Source organism: Haplochromis burtoni, unplaced genomic scaffold (assembly GCF_018398535.1).
Source record: "Haplochromis burtoni strain Fernald_Lab_line unplaced genomic scaffold, NCSU_Asbu1 Contig_147, whole genome shotgun sequence".
Taxonomy (NCBI): Eukaryota; Metazoa; Chordata; class Actinopteri; order Cichliformes; family Cichlidae; genus Haplochromis; species Haplochromis burtoni.
Window position 1 is genome coordinate 750,899 of NW_024582508.1, and position 19,260 is coordinate 770,158.

Here is a 19,260-nt window from a genome sequence, read left to right on the forward strand (position 1 = left end):
TTACTCCATAAAATCCTGTTTCCTGTTACCTTTAATGTGAAAATTTTATATATTTATGAATTTGAAATAATGATCATCAGACTGATCAATATTAGAAATAGTTATAATTAAGAATCAGTTTAAATTTCAGTGATTAAACCTCTGTCTGTGTTGCATTATCTATTTGTCTCAGTGTAAATGCTAGGTTTAGCCACAAATCATTTAATTTTCATCTTAATCTTTGTTTATTTAGATGCATGGCATTCATACACACACACACACACACACACACACACACACACACACACACACACACACACACACACACACACACACACACACACATCGAACAGCTGTCCCAGAAAAGCTGTTATGGATCTCTGTTGCACTCCTGCAGCCCCAGCCATCTCCTCCTCTCTGCCAAGACTGTGCCCTCCCCGCCTTCTGGTGCAGAGGGTACGTGTCGGGGTTTCTGCAGCGCCAAAAGAGACCTGCAGTGCCAGTAAACACACCACTCCCCCAGCACACATACACAGACTCAGTCAGTACACTGTTGCTTGTTTCCCTGCCTTAAACAACCCACAGTGCCAGCTGCAGCCCCGCTGTCCACCAGCACGTGCCAGCTTGAGGGCCACGTTCAGCGTGTGTATGTGTGAGTAGACCTTATGTGTGTATGTGTGTTTAAAGGGACGAGGGGCTTAGCCTTAAATCCTGTCACCCAGCTGCCTCTACAGTCAGATGGTCCCAAAGACCCACATCAACAGATGTACAGAGCAGCTACAGCGAGCAGAGCAAACAGAAAAAAATACCATCTCAGACTTAGTCAGTCTGCCTGTGTGTGCAGAGGGAGTATGTGTCTATAAAAGAGTGTACAACCTCCTCTGAATTAATGAAGAAAAGCAGTCGTGACCTTTAATATTTAGCTGTCCCTTGTGAATCCTTTCAGCCATTTTGAGCTGTCTGTAGTAGTACTACGTGTTTACAAATGCAGCACTGAAATGTCCTTGGCTGTTGTGGAGAGCCACTTTTGGAATCTGGTGTCAGTTTCCTGATGCAGTCTGGGGTATGTGGGGGGAATTGATGCCGACAGTCACAAAAGCAACTTGGCATCACACTCCTACTTCCTTGTACCAAGCAACAGCAATAAATAAATATTGGTATGCTTCCAGATTAGACTTAAAAAATTGATGTTGGCATTAAAAGCAGAAACAGATTAAATGTAGGTCAAGCAAATAACGTTTTACAGAGCATATTGTAAAAGCTCTCTAATGGCAAATTTGTGATTCAGAATGCTGGACTATATACATAACAGACTTAATCAGAATATTAGCTTCCTGTTAACCTAACCTTTTCCCAGCTAGAACAAATCTACAAGTAAGTGCATGTAAGTGGAGTGACAAATGCCACATGGCTAAATTTTTTACAGCATGTGTGATGCCGTCACTGATCTCCCAGTTCTTAGCTGGGACTCTTATGACTTTGAGTCAATCCAAGATTCCGTCAATATAACACGTGAAAAAAGCATAACAGTAAGAGCTACGCAACATATGCATGCTTTAATAATAACCTCCACTCTTTAAGCTTCGGATTTTCCACAAGATATTGGAACCTAGTTGCACGGATTTGTTCTCAATCACCGTCCAAAGACGAAGAGAATTAATAAATCTTTAGCTCAATGACAGCTTCCCAGCTTTTGGATGGGGTCTTGGTTAGACCTCTGAGAAGGCTAGTCAAGTTCTTCTAAACCAAATTGAGTTTTCTGTCATATATACACTGGACAGAATGGAGAAGAAAGATGACTTTGAACATGGCGTAGCTGTTTTCACCAGAAGGGCTGATCTGAGTATTTCAGAAACTGCAAAGATTTTCCCACAAAACCATCTCTAGTTTGTTCCAAAAAGAGAACATATCCAGCGAGAGACAGTTCTCTGGGAGAAAATGCTTTGTTGAGACATACATACAAACACATGCAGAAAAGCACAACACAGCCAACCTTGAAGTGGATTGGCTACAGCAGCAAAGAACCACACTAGTTGTCACTCATATCAGCTAAGAATAGGAAACTAAGGCCAAAATTCACATGGGCTCACCATAATGACATTGACAGTGACGCTCGGATGGTAGGGTCAGAAGTTGGCATAAATAGCATGTGAGCATGGATATATCCTGCCTTATAAACAGTTCAGCTTGGTTGTGGAGGTGGTTTAATGGACTGGAGGATATTGAGCATTGTTTAATGTTACAGCCTATCTTGGTAATGTTGCTGACCACGTTCTTTAATTTGGGATCACAGTCTACCAATCTTCTGATGGCTCCTTCCATCAGGATAAGGTCACAAAGTTAAAATAGTCTCAAACCGGTTTCTTGGACCAGTTTAGGTTCATTGTACTCGAACTGCAGTCACTTTCAGATTGGTGAAGGCTTCCACAGCCACCAGATCTCAATCTAATAGAGCATCTTTGGGGTGTAGTGGAACGAGAGATTCACATCACGAATGTGCAGCTGACAAATACGCAGAAACTGTGTGATGCTATCATGTTAATATGAGCCAAAATCTCTAAGGAATGTTTTCAGCACCTTCATGCCATCACGTATAAAGACATTGCTCAAACCATACTGTGGTCCAAGCCTAGATTTGCAAGGTGTACTTAATAAAGTGTGATCTAGCTTGATGGTGCATGCATATGTTACACGTGACCAGAGAAAACAACTCATTTCATACAGAGAATAAACTGTACCAAGCCCTAACTGTATAAATTAAATATGGATTATTTTGAACTGTGAATTATCCAGAGATACTCCACTAGAGTCCAAGGGTAAAAATATGGAGATAGAAAGCATGATAGCCCCCTTAAAGGACCTCATACAGAGCAGGAGGAGCACGGCCATGCTCAAACAAATTGTTTGTTTAGAGCACAGAGCAAGAAATGCTGAGTCATAAAAGCAGCAAGAACTGCAGACAGTATTTCTGCAGAAATTAAACACCACATTCTGATATCGGTTACTCATGTCCACCAGATCTCTTTTACAGGATGGAATTATCCTAAGACCAGCCAAACCCTTCCTAAAATGATACAGTCATCTATATATTAATATAGCCGTAAACATAATCAGCTGACTTCCCTTCTCCCGCTATAACACCATCACTCCTACGAAACTGTAAGCTGATCTGGCTTTTCCGACAAAGGAAGGTCCCATTAGCACCAGCTGGGGCTACCCATGGGAACGAGGAGGAAAAAAGTTGTCCCACCCACACCACACACCATAACATTACTCATGAAACATTCACATCCTTATGTGGCCTGGACGATCACGCCAGTCTCCCATTGGCAGAGAAGAGATCGGCCCAGAGCAGGAGACAAGATTCTATTGGTGTGGTGCGAGCATGAGTGATGACAGGACGGCGGGGAGGCTGGCGAGGTTATTGGATCAATCGATCCAGGTCCTTCGCAGACCACACAGATGAGGGCAAGGGCAAGTGCTGCAGAAATTCAGAAGATGGCAGTTCTGGGGTAAATGCTAGCAGTTACAAGTTGTATTGTGTCATTACAAATACATGTACAGTTATTGAGCAGAAGTAAATTTAGTGAGCAGCTTATTTTGCCCACTTTGTGCTTTCGTCTTTATCCCTGTGGACAAATATTGCAAAATCACAGGGTGAACTGCTCCCAAAAGAATTACTACTCAACTATTCAATAATCGGCCTCTGGGCAACCACTTTCAATCACAAGGCTCAGTTGGTTTGTATTCCCACTTTTTTCTATTTTAAATCTGACATTCTATCTGGATGGAACTAGTTAATGTGAATTTCTGTGTATACCGATGACGCCATCATATTCCTATGTTATTGCCACCTTGATTGACCTTTTGTTTTGAGGACAGCCATTGATTGCAGGTGCTTGCTTATCTGGTCCCCGTCTTTGAAACAACCATTTCAAGGGGAATGATTTCAGAGGTTCATTGTAGAATGACATACATCTTGGGTGTCCCACTATCTCCAATCAGCATTTTCTCTAGACTGACTGTAGTATAAGGCAAGATTTAATTTAAAAAAATAAAATACATTGACAAATCAGAATGTGTGTAATCGTTAAATGTTGCTGCTCAATTTACACTGGATGTGAATATTTTGGGGTGATTTTTGCACTGTAAACCAAATATTACAAGTGTGATCATGGTGTGTCAAAACTGCTTTAATAAATAGGTAGGATGATTATTTAAAACAATGAAACACCCTTTTTGCTTTGTACAAAATTAACGCATGTCCCTTGTACAATAAAATGTATACAATATGCATATTCAGCTTTTAACACCAGCAGTGATGCAGCTTTAATTGTTTATTTTGCTGTGTCCCATTTACAGAAATACAATGGCGTTTTGAGACAATGACATGATATGAAAAGGGGTAAAACTGTTTAAACTGAGTTGGTAACTTAAAACACATTTGCATGATGGCAAAGAAAAATCTGCATCTGCAAACATTGTTCCCTTCATTAAAGCCTTGAAACCAAGCTAATGCTAATGCAAGATGTCCACATTTGACCCAACATCCACATTCAGAACTCTAAACTGCCAAGAGTGGACTGGTTTTTCTTTTGTTTTTAAACCATCCATCTGTGTTTTATTTTAGAAATCTCCATGACAGTAAAGTGACAGCAGTGCACTTTACTCAAGCGAATAAAGCACACCACACTACACAAGATGTCTTACCTGCCTTAATAGTGGAACAACATCAACAAAACAAAAAAAACAAACAAAAAAAACCCCCAACAACATAACACGACCACTGATAACACAAACAATGCATTGTTACATTAAGGCACCTGAAATAAAAGGGTTTGTGATGGGTTTATAAATGGTTTGGAAACTTGTTAAGGCTATAGTATTGGCAGCTTTTAAAAAAGAAAAGAAAAAAGAAGAAAAGAAAGACAAAAAAAAAAAGAAAAAAAAAAAAGAAAAAACCACAATGAAAAAGAAAGCAAAAGAGCGGTTTGACCATAATAGCAATATGATTTTCTCTACAGCACTTACAAATAAATAGCAAGTAACTCTTAGGGCTAACAACAGTTAAGAGCAAAATTAAAGCATTTATAGTACATTTTCCTACAAAATAAAACATCCAGGTTATGCTTCCTACTTCTAACTTTGCCAATCGTGTATACACCCCCCTAAAAAAAACAAAAAAACAACAACAACAAAACACTAAGGGAAGCTAATATTGAGACTGCATGCTAGACTGAAAGAAAAGCCAAAATAACATCAATGACACGAACAGGATGCCTACTGATGCCTCGGCCCTGTGAAAGTTATTCTATCACATAATGTAAAGGTGAAAAACCAAAAACATCACTTTTTCTTTAATATTTCAAAACACATATTAATACCCCCCCCCTCCCCCTCAAAAAATAGACACCATTTATAAACCCTTCATAAATTCCTTCATAGGTGGTACCTCATTGTAAATGTTCTTAACCCTTAACTGCGGGACTCTGAGTATTAAGTGTTATAAAACCTGCCTATTTGGACTGGCATTAAATAAAAGGAATGGCGTTGTAAAAAAAAAATAAAAATAATATTAATCATAATAATAATAATAATAAAAATGTGTGACTTGTCTTTTAAGTTACTTATTTCAAATATACACAGCGACTCCTTTAGTATTTACATGTATGTACAGAGTATTCATTTCTGCTTTGATCAAATACCTTGAATGGCGTTGCTGTGAAATTGAAGTCTAAATGTACACATATCCCTTTGAGATTTGAGAACAAGGAGGTCAAACTGGGCAGCGCAACTTGGAGCCTGAACGCAGCTCTTAGAAAGGCACTTGCTACCAACTCAAATACTGCAAAAAATCGTCAAACAGAGCTTTCAGCCAAGAAAACGAGACAGGAGAAAAGGAAAACAAACAAACAAAAACAAGGAAGGCCACATAGTAGGCACTGGGGTTTCTGCCCCCTCTTCCCCTCCAGGCCAAGTGTTTTTGGTAAGGCTGGCGTGTGACGGCCACAGGTGGGCAAAGCTGGAAGGAAACTAGAGCAAAGGGAGAGTTTCCCCTGTTACTGTGAATGCAACAACAGTCCATGTCTCTAAAACCCTTCCCTTTCTCTCCCTTTAATGTGCATCTGCCCCAACAGACACTGAACAGGAACCCACTGATAGTTTAACAAAATCATACTCATCTGTAAACAAAACAAACAAAAATAAAATCATTATACAGCCTGTTTTTTTCCCCCCTCAATCCATATCAGTGACTCACCATTTACCAACAAGTCCATAAACATAAATTGCAAGAAGCTTCTTTTGCCTCCTGAAATATCATTACATCTCAGCTCCTGTGTACATGTAAAGGAAAATAAGGTAACAGAATGAAAAAAGGATGTTCACTGTGCTCTAGCCCTCCTGAATCAAAAATCACTTCAGGTGACAGTGACGAAAACATGAAAATGAAGCAAACAATGGCTTATATAAACAAAAAGCATTTTTTCCTTTCTTTCCAAAAATAGTCCAAACTAAAAATATTCACTGCCTTGCAGCTTCTCTTGCTTCCACACTGCAACTCATTTGTTTATATATATCTCATACACAATAGTCTCTGAGGTCTTTCTGACCAGTCAGGACCGCACTGACATTTTTCCAGCGGTTGTCTTTGGGACTGTAGCCTGGGGTCCGGTGGGGGGCTTTGAGAGGTGAACTGGAGCTGTGCATGGTGCAGATCACTCCTCCACTGGGCCGCACTGCAGTTTTAGAGTACTTATAAACTAGCTGCTTTCCCGCCTCTGCTCCACTGCACTCCTCCTCGAGCTCAAGCTCGCCTTCCGTCTCCTCCTCCTCCTCATCATACGTCCGACAGGAGGGGCCCATGAGCTTTTTGCGCTCCTGCTCAGCCTCCCTGTTGCTTTCTTTCAGCTGCTGCTGCTCCTGCTGACGTCGCACAACGATCCGCAGTGGCTCCCACTGGTTGTTGACGCTGTCGTCGGCGGCTGATCGGGAGGTCCTCTCGCGCTCTTTTCTCCGTTTGCGTGTCCACCAAACACATACAATGATGCAGAAGAGGCAGAGCAAACAAAAGGCGACACATAGTAGAGGCACCAGGTAATCTGTTGACATCAACATGGAAGGAAATTGTAGAAAAAGTAAAGTCAGTAGGAGTGCGACGTCAGCAATAACTAAAAATGGCTGGTCCTATGAAACCATTGTGCAACATTTGCGTTAATCATTCCTTACCCACTGATGGACGCATGACCTGGGTTTCCACTTTGACCTCAATGACTGCCAGCATTATGGTGCTATTGTGCCGCTTAGACAAGGTGCCCACAATGGCACTGGCTGTCTCCTGGATCAGACTGTGGTCAGGTAAATCCTCTGGATGGAAAGACTGAGAACCAAATCAAAAAGAAAGGAAGAGAAAAGACACCATGAAGTCCCAACCAAACATCTTATTGAGTGTGCCACTTGGGTTGTATGGTAGGCACTGGCTGTTTGTGTATTTTATGCCCCCACCCATAAATCTGTGTCAATCAAGCTTGGTAAAATCTCCAACATGAGCTAGAATAAGGTTGTTTTAGAAGGCAATGGAATAATCACCACTCTAATTCAATTTTACTTACTATAGCCACCTCTACAGCATCCTGATTTGAATGAGAGAGATCACAGAGAAGGAGAAGAGCGTGGTCTCTTGCCAAGTGTCTAGTATCAGGAAGATACCTCAGCTCAAAACAGATATTCTCCACTGTTGTTCCCTGTAGATATACACAAAAACCCAAAACGCATCAATCAGAAGCAACACAAAAAGTAGTTTAAACGGTTCAAAGCGATATGTGGCTGATTACTCACCGGCGGTACTTTGTCTCTGTTGAAAACGAGTGTTATGCGGCCGCAGCTGTTGTCCAAATGGCCGCTGTTTGGCTGGCACTTGGTGGTTACATGTGGAGGTGGAGGTCCAACCATTGAACAAACCCCCCACTGATGACAAGGGGGGGAGAAGCAGGTGAAGTAGCTATGCTCCAGACATTCTTGTCCAGCCGGACAGGACTTGTCACGGCCCGATGACTCGAGCCGGCACGGACGGCGACCACACAGCACCTGGTGTTACAAGGTCAAAATATTCACTTAGACGTGAGACAACATTCGCATTGCCATTTCTTTCTTGCGTCACTTGTCACCATGTTAAAATATCACGTGGGAGTGTGACTTCATATGAAAGCATTTTCATTCATGCTTCTGGAAATATTCCCTTGAATATAATATCCATTGTGAACTCAAAGACACAGAATGGAAAAGCTAATAACAGGATATCAATCAAACCATCTAAAAATAGCACAAGTCCTGGAATCTGTTCAAAGGTGCGAAATTAGAGTACCTTGAAGGCTAAACTCTAATCATAGGCGGTTATTTAACTTTAGGGTCCAGGAATAAGATAAACACGATGAGCTCTTAATCAGAACGCCGTTTTGATGGTAATTAAGTCTCTTACCTTTGTACAATCCACCTTGCCATCGAGGCAATGGCAACTGTTGCACTCCTCCTCCCAGTGGCTGCCATGTGGAAACTGCAGCCCAGTATAGTGGCAAGTTTTCCCAACGCCTATGACTATAGATAGGAAGAAAGAACCATGATGCACTTATGGAACAGTTTTAAAATCTCCAGCTGTCCTCCTGCAGCTCTCCTCTCTGGTCTAAGCCCCTTGCAGTATAACGACATTCGTAATTGCATGTCATAACCAGACAGTGAAAGCCCTCAGCTTAAACCACTGTGCCACTGGAGCGCATTCAATGCAACACTTTGTTTTTAAGATACTCCATGGTTTTAGCCAATAATGTAAATCTAAAGGAGGTGATTTCATCCTGAAATCACTTAAATTTGAGCGTGCTTACACTCTTGGCATCTGGCTCCTCTTCTTCCACGTGGACAGATGCATCGGAAACTATTGATCTCATCCACACAGGTGGCTCCATAGGCACAGGGTGAAGACTGGCACTCGTTTATGTCTACAAAGAGGAAAAACACCACAATTTAAGACAAAATGTTAAACCATTAGTTAGGTCTACGAGTCTTCCAAGCTCCCTGAAAGTTGATGTTTTAAGTACTTTGAGCTACTGGGAAAAAGTTGACATCTTAAAACAAGACGTGGCCTTCTTATGCCTTTTTTGCAACCAGTCACCATTGGCTGTGCATTGTCTGTAGAACAACATTTATTTAACAAAGTTAATTCAAAAAGATAGAAAATAACTATAAAAGTCACATTTTCCCCCACTTACAATCATATCTATCGCATTTGATGCTTTAGGGGGAAAAAACAAACAAACAAAACAAACAAAAACCGCCCCCCAATAACAACCCCCCACCCCGAAAACAGCCAGTCAAAACTAAAAACTTCCAAAAAGTGCAAAATAAAAATCACAAAGCCTCGCCTCCCGTGTCAGTGGGAACCTCCAGGCCATTGTCACCCAGATTTCACATGAACATGTCTGAATGAGAATTTTCAAATTTAAGCCCCAGAAAAAAGGTGAAGGCTATCCGTCCAAAACAAAGGAGCAGAAAAGAAGAATTTCGGGGTCACTGGGTTATTTGTCTTCAATGTGTGAATATGTGACTGTGTGAGTACGGAGGAGGGATGACCTTTGACCCCCCCCCAAGGCGTTAAAGGACTAACAGAAAGTGAGAGGGGTCTGTCTCGGTCTCACATTTAGGTGTCAATACAGCCATCTTTTTCCACGCCCTATACTTTTTTCCACCCCTTGTTCCATGTAGCAATCCTCTTAATCATGTTCTCATCAGGAATATCATTGCGGTTGGTTTTAGCCATCACATCCAAAATCGGTTCATCTTAACCTCATGTCATCACTCACTGATTCTGCAGTCAGGTCCGGCGAAACCGGGGGCGCACTCGCACCGGAACCAGTTGACTCCGTCCACGCAGATCCCACCATTGTAACTGAGGGAGCAAAGAAACTGACAGTTCGATGAGGCCGTACATCCTTTCCAGCTACAACAAAGTACATCGATTGTGTGCCTTTGTAGGGGGGGTGGGGGGTGTCACAAGACTCAGTTCAACCCATCAATACAAGCCTCCACCTTTCAAATGCTAATAGGTGTGTCCAGTTCCTCCCCTCCCCTCATCAGGCCTTCTTCCATTCCTCCTCAAAAGCCAAGCTTCCCCCCCAGGTCGCACGGAAAGAATGGACACGTACACCCCCCTCTGCCATTCTACCCCCCACCTGCATTCACCACAGGGTAGGTGGGACTCTTGTCCTCCCCACAAAACTCCCACTTCTCACTGTCCTATTCAATATTTGAGCCCCCTCCTCTGCGAGATGCCCTTTGAGGCTTGATTTAAGGACAACTTCCACTGCTTTAGTGGCCCTTCACCCCTCTAGCCTGTAAGGTCTGAGTAAAGCGTGGAGATGAAGGAGCCAGGGAGGTGTGCAAGGAAAGAAAAATGTTACATACCATGGATGAGGGTCGCAGTCGTTTGTATCTGTTGAAGAAAAGAAAAAGTAATATATCATCTTTGTTGCATACATGTGGCATGCTACCCCCCACATCTGAATTGACCGAAGTCTATTATTTATATGCATGTAATGCAGCAATAATCCCAGCCTAATAAGATCATGGGTTTCAAGCTTTTGTTACTTGGAAACTTTATAATAAAACTTAAATGTCCCATTGCAACAGATTTCACCTCTACTTCAAAAACAGTACACCCAACACAATTATGGTGATTTTACCGTCAGTTATATTTAAAGTTATACAGTAAAACTAACTTTGTCCACAGGTGGGGCCTTCCCAGCCCTCTTTACAGATGCAGGTGAAGGTATCGCCTCCTCCCACACAAGTCCCTCCGTTAGAGCAAGGACTGGAGGCGCATGTGCTGTTCTTAGCTATGGAAAGAGAGAGTGAGTCACGAGGTGCACTAGACTGTCAAAACCCAAAAGAGCAACACATACACAGGTATATGATTCCAAGCAGTGGAGCAAGTGGGTGATACTAAACTACCGGGAATAAGGTTACAGGTTTCCTACACATAAACTTACCGTACAGTCCCTATAGACAGTTATTTTAAGTTCTACCAGCCTATATTTATCATCATTTTATTAATTTTTTAGCAACAGGCTTGAATAATTACTTGTTACCTGAGTGTTTGTGAAAGGCGAGGTAATTTGGGACATGCTTGTCCCACTAATTCCAGCCAGCCTTTAAATTAGCTAAAAGTAAGCTCTCAGGGAGGTCCTCCTTGGAAGGCTAATACCATATTGGATTGTCTGAATCATCCACTCCATATGGCGGTGTAGCTTCTGCCCTCAGGTTATCATGCAAGGTCAACCGTTTGGTCTCTCATGAGTGCGATTCAGATATTTATAATGAGTTCTATTCTGCAAAAAAATGGGTACTTTGCTCACTTGTTATGAATTTTCATTTCTCACTTTTTTTTTTAAATGCTAAACTGCTGATGCCATTTTCTTTGTCATGTTTACTGTTTCTATATGAACCTAGAAAAACAGGACCGTCACCAGAATCCAAAACCTCATCCGATTAAAACATTTGCCAACTTTCTCGTCAACCTAAAATTGGCTCACCGATCAGACAGGATTAAACTGCTGAAATGCGACACCAACAATGGAAGCCGATCAGAGGTGGCTGTTCTAAGAGTTACGTGGTTATTAAAAGATATGCCAAGTCTTGCAAATTTGCAGCAATCACTGTAGCCCGTTTTACTCTGAATCTAACCAATCGAGACTAACACAGCTGGTTGTTTCTCAGTTCTTTTCAAGAAGTGAAGGGGTATAAGACTGCATGACATTTCTTTAAGGAAGGGCCAACAGACATCCCATCTATTACTCCAAGTTTGCCCACCATAAGGTTTATGAGTGAAAGACAATCATGCTCCATCTCCTACACTTAGTTTTAAAATACAATAATGTCAGTAATATAACGCATCAGAAAAGTTTCTGATAATCTTACAAGTGGATGTTTCCTGTCAATTTGTGACAGTTTCTTATTAACATGATTAACATTTACTTATTCACCTATAAGGAACTGCAGTTGGTTTAAAATCAGGGCTGATTAACAGCCAAACTTTTTCATCCTTGAATCCATCATTAGCATTACTCTGGCTTAGCCTCACCCACACACATTTCTCAGCTTGTTCAGAGGGTTAAGGTTAGGCCTGGCATTGTGTCCATTAATGACAATTTAAGCCAGTGACGGAAACAGCCCATTTCATAGTTATGAAAAGCATTAAGAGCTCCCAGCAACTACAAATGTAGCCGTAATGATTGGTCCATGCATCGTCTGTTTAGTGAAGGCAAAGCAGAGCAAAAAGCATTCAGTAAACATTTTAAAGTTTTTGGATTTCTGACAAAATCTCCCGTAAAACTAAGCCATTAGCTTCCTTAAACCTTAACGTATTCCGTTTCTGCCTCACCTGTGTTGCACATCTTTCCTCCCCAACCAGGTGGGCATGCACAGCGGAAGGTATCCCCGTGGTCATTGCAGGTTCCTCCATTACTGCAGGTGGTTTCATCACACTGGCGCTCACCTGGCAAGAGGAAATTAATTAATAATTGGTGTAATCCAATAATGATATAAATGTAGACATCAGTTTACAGTTTCACAGCTGTAAAAATACACAAAAGGTGGAGCTGGAACTACTGGGAGCTGTGAACATAAACACACCCATTAACACATAGGCAGAGAACTCACGGGAATGGCAGGTCTTGCCCTTCCAGTTATCGGTGCAGTTGCAGTAGAAGTCGTTTACCAGGTCGATGCACTGTCCACCATTCTTACAAGGATTGTGTCTGCACTCGTTGACATCTGAGGAAGGAGGAAGGTTTCTATGATTCAAGTGTTTCATTCACTTTTGCATAAACTGTGGCGTGTTTGGTACAAAGCAACGCAGTGGTGGCAGATTCTTTAAACCAGCCGTGACTTTGTGTTTAAGAAGGACACAAAGGCTAGCGGGAAATCACTCACTGTGGTCACAGAGCTGGCCCTCCCATCCATCAGGACAAACGCACTGAAATGAGTTCACTCTGTCAACGCAGGTTCCCCCATTTCTGCATGGGTTGCCTATGCAGTCGTTAATATCTAAAATAAAAAGAAAATGATATGACGTATATAATGATATACTGAAAGGGTTAAAAGAAAAGAAAATACACCCCAAAATGAATTACAGACCACACAGCACCTCCAGAATCTGAAAGCTCAAGTCTCTACGTACTCTCGTGACAGTAGATGCCACTGAAACCCGGATCACAGACGCAGGTGAAGTTCCCGGCTGGCTGGCTGATGCAGCGTCCTCGTGCGCCACAGACATTGGAGGGTATGTTCTGTATGCCATCCGAGTCATTGGTTGCAACAGCAATGCTGCAGCTGTCAATAGCTGTCAAAAAAACAAAAAAAAAAAAAACAAGTTTCAGGTTTAGTGTTTTCTCATATTATCGATCTATTCCAGCCTTTTCCCCCCTGCAGATTCCTTTAGCCACCTTGACATGGAGTGGTTTGGCAATCCTCTTTGAGCCTTTCACACATCTTTCCTTCGTAGCCTTCAGGACACGCACAGTAGAAGTCCTGTTCCATGCTATGACACTTGGCCTCATTCTCACAAGGGTTTGGATCACAGGCATCAGAAGATGACGAGCTTGGGATCTTTGGAAAAAACAGAAGGGGGGGGGGGGAAGGACAAACAAAATATACACATTAAAAGAGTGACTGTTCCAATTATAAGACCAATGATGGGGGAAAAAAAATCAATAAATAAAAATCACTCAGTAAACATAGTCCATCATCTTTACACAGCCAGGTATCTTCTTCAGGTGATGATGGAGACCAAGAGGATCTAAAGCACTATATGTTAAAACAGTCCATTTGTATTCACCAGGTCATTGCAAGCACAAATGTTGAGGATGCTTCCTCAAACTAACAGCCTGATGTTGGACACAAAAACCCCGGCAAACAATACAGTAAACTGGTGTGACTTAGTACACTCAGCAAAGTTTTCTTCAACAAGTGCTCACGAATTGTGGGGTGGTAGAGCAGATCAGCTACTAACTGGAAGGTTGGTGGTTCGATCTTTGGCTTCCCCAGTCTGCATGCCAAATATAAATCCTTAGGCAAGATACTAACCCCAAATTGCTCTCTGATGTGCCCATCGGAGTGTGAATGTGTATGAATGTTGGTTAGATTGTACTTGAGTATAGAAGGAAATGCTTGTATGCACACTATATCAGTCCGTTTTACGGACAAAAGAGTTTCTAAGTGGTAGAAAACATTATCATCACATTAAACTGCCTATGATAATAAAGCAATCAGGCCAGCTGGAGTAAGGACAGCTAAAGTCTGAAGGTGAGCAGCTTAGCTTGGCTCAAGCCTCTGCGATTATGAACAAACTGAGTAAGTGGACGAGCAATGTAAGCCTCAGAAACTTTTACTAAGCTCATCAACAGAATCCATGCTTTCGGTTTTACATCTCTGCCCTGCGTTATCATTCAAGATTATTTTGAGAGGAGTCAGAATGCGAAACGGAGCAGGCAAAAGAACGGCTATCCATTATGAAGCTGGTTCCACATCATGCAGAGACAAGCGAACACATAAATATAAATCCTCTGACACAGAGAGAAGCTGCCTAGAGGTCAGAGTGATAACTTCAGCCATTTATACATACGGCATTTCTGGGATTGGACAGAAAATCTTTCAGTTCCTATAAACAGAGCATAACTGTGCATAAACTCTGGGTTGCAACCCGTTGCCATTTAAGGTGCTGAAAAAGGGAGATGGAATTGGGCAACGGGGTTGGTGAAGTTTGTGGTCACACACAGTTTATTTTAAGTGTCAGGGCCAGACTTCTTTCTTTAGTATTTGCGCGTGTGTGGTCAGGGAATCACGTCTGAAGGTAATAAATCTGCAGAACATCACTGTTAACTGCTTGTGCTGTCCAGAGCACAAAAGTCATTGTTAATGCAGCAGGCGAGAGCCCAGAATTTAGTGCGTTTCATTGCATAATTTATTTTTGCTGTGTCTAGCCAGACTTTTTGGCGATCGCTTAGATCACCCACATGTCCTCTGTGAATAAAAAGGGTCCAATTAAATGTAGATTGCCAACTGAGGACTCACATTTTACTGACCCCCTCTTTTCTTTCTTTGTTATTCTCAACTCGTATCCATGTTGTCCACTTGTCATCAAGTTTTCTACAGGAGACAGAGGCTCTCGTCACCAGCACCACCCGGGCAAGTTTAAGCGAAATTGCAAGATGCACCATTTCAAGTGGTCATAACTTGAAAAGTTGGCTCTGAAGAGAAAACTGGCAAAGGTTAAATCGGGTATTCCTGGAAGTTTTTTGTTATTTTCCCTTTTTTCTTCACACCTCTAAGATTGTTTAGATGCAAGTTGCCCATTTTTGGATATCTCTTGCTTTAGAGATGTTTGCTTTCGCGTGAATAAAATCTCACTAGATGGCATTCACCGTGTTGCGAGTAGTTTCATGTAGGATATTATCTTTCTATTGCACTACATCCACCAGAGGTATAATTGTGCAGATGGAGGCGGGCATCCACCTGGGTCCTGCTGATGTCAGCGTGTAATGATTAGAATTTCTTTCGTTTATCATTATTCAGCAGCTGGTACCTCGCGATCTCAATTAACTCTGAGATAATTTAATATATTGCTTAATTTCCATAACAAGAGTCTTTAAAAAAAAAGAAAAAAAAAAAAAAAAGAAAAAGCATTGGCCAATCAGATCACCAAGATATTTAGGAACCATGAATGGATTTCAAGGCAGCAAATATGAGATTTCACGCTGGGACCTAGTGCTTGACCGACTAAAAGTGATATTCGCAGAGTCACACTAGTAAGTGTTCTTGAATATAAAAAGATAAAGCTCTTTTTTGCTTGGCCCCTTAAGTAAATTCACAAAATTCACTAAATTTAAGCATGTCTACTACCATAAAAGTAAATGCATCATATTTGTCCCCTGTAGCCTTTTCTCTGTACCCATTTTCTCTGAAGACATGAAACACCGAGGCAAACATGACATTGATTAATCCAGTAAGCACTTGATTGTGTAGTCACAATCTAATCAGAGAAATACGATGCTGGAGGCATTGTAGTTTTGGCACTGCGGGGTAGGACTATATGGCCCTGCAACAGCAGGCATTAGAGCTCTGTAGTATGCGGGCAGAAATCCAGGGTCCCCTCATTCAGAGAGGCTCATATTTATAGTAGAGATGCTAAATCAGGATTGGCTCCTGACCAGCAATGTCCTCCATTCAGGGCCCCAAGAGATGCAGCTGAGTGTCGGTTTCCTCACTGCTAACCTACATTCAAACACTCGCTTCATACATGAAGGGCTGCAGCAGGGACACCAATATGTGGCATCTTTATGAAATAAAAGTATGAATTAAGAGAAGTTGCCCTGTGACGTGGACTTGGCTTGCAGGGTTGGAGGCTGACAACATTGCACGTTTTGGCAGATCACAGCAGCGATTTGGCACGTAGGAGAGTTTAATTATCTGCTGGATCAGATGACTATTGTGTTATGGCTTTTTGGTTGTCTTTATAGCTTAGGGCAATTTGTATACTGTAGTTTCTAGTCCATCTTAATGACACTTACATCCCAATTCATGGGCTGCTTTGCTTCACAACATGTTTTCTAGCATCCAACTTCACAGGAAACCATTTCCCCATCAGTGCTGGTACAATTGCACATGATTAGTCGCTATGATGGCATTTTGTTAATGTTCTACGTTTACAGAAGATCTGTGAAACAAACAGATCACCTTTTACGGTCATGATACCAGGTTATAATAAGAGATATCATCTCCTGATTTACATGCATATAACCACAAAGCATTTGCGGTCACATTTTATTTGTAGTGTGAACAACCAGACAAAAAAAAAAAAAAAAAAAAAATCGGAATTGAGCATTAAGACCTGCAGTGTGAACGTAGCCTTAGACCTCCAAGAAAACACCCTGAACTTAAGTGGACATAACATACAAACTCCACAGGTCCTGGACCCCTAAGCCTGGGGTGGGGAACTCAAGGGCCGGTGTCCTGCAGGTTTTAGGTATCGCCCTGGGTCATCACAACTGAATCAAATGATTAGTTCATTCCCAGGCTTCTGGAGAACTTCAGGACATGTTGAGGAGGTAATTCCCCCAAACCCTGTCCCAAGCACTAAAGAGCTCAAGTTAAGGTAGTGTGTGAAACTTCTGGTTTTGGATCGATCAAATAATCAACGTTACTAATTTACAAGCGTTTGTTGAAACAAACTTTGAAAACGTGAAATTGTGAAAACCAAAAGTGTGCCTTGGCAAGGCCAACAAGTCCAGAAATGTGAAAGGCAGTAAAGCACTTTACACAAACCATACATCCTGCATGATATTGGTTTATGGAATTACAGCAAAAACAGGTTTCGCCTCTCATATTTTATACCACAAGATGTAATAAAGGGTTAGTCAGCATCTCACAGCAAAAATTAATAAATGAAGCCTACTGCTACGTTATGTATTGCAGTTGTTCACTGGCAGAACCTGGGTAACATGAGACTCACCTCACACAGCTGTCCAGTGAACTGCGGTGGGCATTCGCACACAAAGCTGTTCAACACAGCGCGGCAAGTTGCTCCATTCTTGCACTGACCGTGGCAGGCACTGGTATCTGAAGAGGAAGACAACAAGAATGAGCAAGTTTCCTGAAAACATACATTTTAAAAATGCTACTCTACTAAAAGAGTGAACGATGCGCTATCAGTTGTGCATAGATTAAGTAAAAGTTAGGAAAAGAAAAAAAATAAACTAGTGAAGTGAGAAGGGTGCCAGATAGACTCTTATGTAACTGGGCATGCATAACACAGCTGGAGTTTCGGTTTGCGAGACGAGAAAGGAACACGTTGCCACACGTGTGGAAAGTAAGCGGTGCCAAAGTACACCTAAGCTGTGCATCCAGAAAGTGAGGAGGAGACATCCGAGAGCAGCCAGAAGAAGAGTTATCGATTTAGGAGAGACTTTGAAGGGAGGAATACTGACTGATGCCACAGTTTTGTCCGGACCATCCCCGAAAACAGCTGCAGTGATATCCGCCAATCAAATTTTTGCAAGAGTAAGCGTTCACACAGGGCTGTCTTGCACACTCATTCGCATCTGTGAAGGCAGGAGTAAGGAGTCAATCAATTGAATGAAACCAGAGAAGGGACAAGAAGATGGGCAACAACCCAGCAATCCAGCTTTGAAGGCCTGCTGGCACCTGCGCTCTTGTATAATCGAACACTCAGAAGTTCGAGTGAGGTAAAGTTCGAGGAATAAAGAGTTCATCAAAGAACAGTTTAAATAATGAGGATTTTTGGTCAACTTCTGAGTTCCAAAACTTTATGAACATCTAATATTTAATGGCTCAAGTGCCTTAATTCTTAAGTTTTTTTGTCCAGTTTGTGTCAACAGAGTACTGCTATAAAATTACCTGCCTATTATTGGAATTCAAAAGCACAAAATTTGATATAAATATATTCATTCTTTTCAGTTTCTTGACCAATGAAAACATTGCTGGTTAAGATCAGGTGGAGCGGTCTCATAGGCTCGCTTCTGTACCCACAGAGTTCTCTCCACTTTCAAAGCTATAGTCTTCAGACCGAAAATGACGCAGGCTCAGGCGACAACACCTCAGGCACTGTATCAGACTTCACACAGCTTTAAGCGCCACAAACAGCTTTATTCAAGCCTTTACTCCACAATACATAGAAACAAACTTTGAAGAGTAAAAGTGCCGAGCTACTTTCAGGATCTCAATTTCAAATTCAGTGTAAGTGATAAAATCTGCAGTCCTCATTCCGTTCACCCGAATTTAATATTTAGCACCGAGTTATCCTGTAGTGCATTGAGTCGACGTCATTTTCGCAAAAAATTCCCCATTTGCATCACAGGGTGTTTCTTCCCTGCTTAAGAGATTTTAGCCAGACTGAGAGAAAAGCACTGTAATTAAGTCTTACGTAAAGTTTATTTTAGAACTTCATAATATTTCTAGAATATGTTTTGTGCGCCATATAGACAACCTCACAGTAATTCTATACACCACTTTGACCTGTTCAATAAAGATTAACAGTTTCACTCACAAACATCAACCACCTGCAGGTATCAAAAGGGTGGAGGGTGTTTGGGGAGGAGAGGGCAGTCCGCAGGGAGTCCTGCTACACTCCCCTCACACACCTGTCTTCTCTATGAAACCCCAAACTCTACACATGCACCAATGGCCAGGTAAGACAGGAGGCCTATAGCTGCCTGTAAA

The 19,260-nt window shown here is 41.8% G+C and overlaps 1 protein-coding gene across 2 annotated transcripts in view; it reads right to left on the bottom strand.

The window, feature by feature from the left end:
- Window positions 1-6,211: 6,211 nt before the first annotated feature.
- jag2b (jagged canonical Notch ligand 2b) overlaps window positions 6,212-19,260 on the bottom strand; it is a 39,919-nt gene continuing 26,870 nt past the window's right edge. Inside the window, exons 10-25 of one of the 2 annotated variants that reach the window (XM_005931547.3) lie at window positions 18,009-18,122; window positions 17,534-17,640; window positions 13,470-13,632; window positions 13,205-13,366; window positions 12,958-13,071; window positions 12,685-12,798; window positions 12,407-12,520; window positions 10,746-10,862; window positions 10,432-10,459; window positions 9,831-9,916; window positions 8,856-8,969; window positions 8,456-8,571; window positions 7,816-8,064; window positions 7,590-7,721; window positions 7,207-7,357; window positions 6,212-7,079 (exon numbers count right to left, since the gene is read on the bottom strand). In XM_005931547.3, coding sequence (XP_005931609.1) covers window positions 6,559-7,079; window positions 7,207-7,357; window positions 7,590-7,721; window positions 7,816-8,064; window positions 8,456-8,571; window positions 8,856-8,969; window positions 9,831-9,916; window positions 10,432-10,459; window positions 10,746-10,862; window positions 12,407-12,520; window positions 12,685-12,798; window positions 12,958-13,071; window positions 13,205-13,366; window positions 13,470-13,632; window positions 17,534-17,640; window positions 18,009-18,122 — 2,402 coding nt within the window. In that variant the 3' untranslated portion in view covers window positions 6,212-6,558. The remainder of the gene's footprint in view (window positions 7,080-7,206; window positions 7,358-7,589; window positions 7,722-7,815; window positions 8,065-8,455; window positions 8,572-8,855; window positions 8,970-9,830; window positions 9,917-10,431; window positions 10,460-10,745; window positions 10,863-12,406; window positions 12,521-12,684; window positions 12,799-12,957; window positions 13,072-13,204; window positions 13,367-13,469; window positions 13,633-17,533; window positions 17,641-18,008; window positions 18,123-19,260) is intronic. The other variant, XM_005931548.3, reaches the window with a different exon arrangement.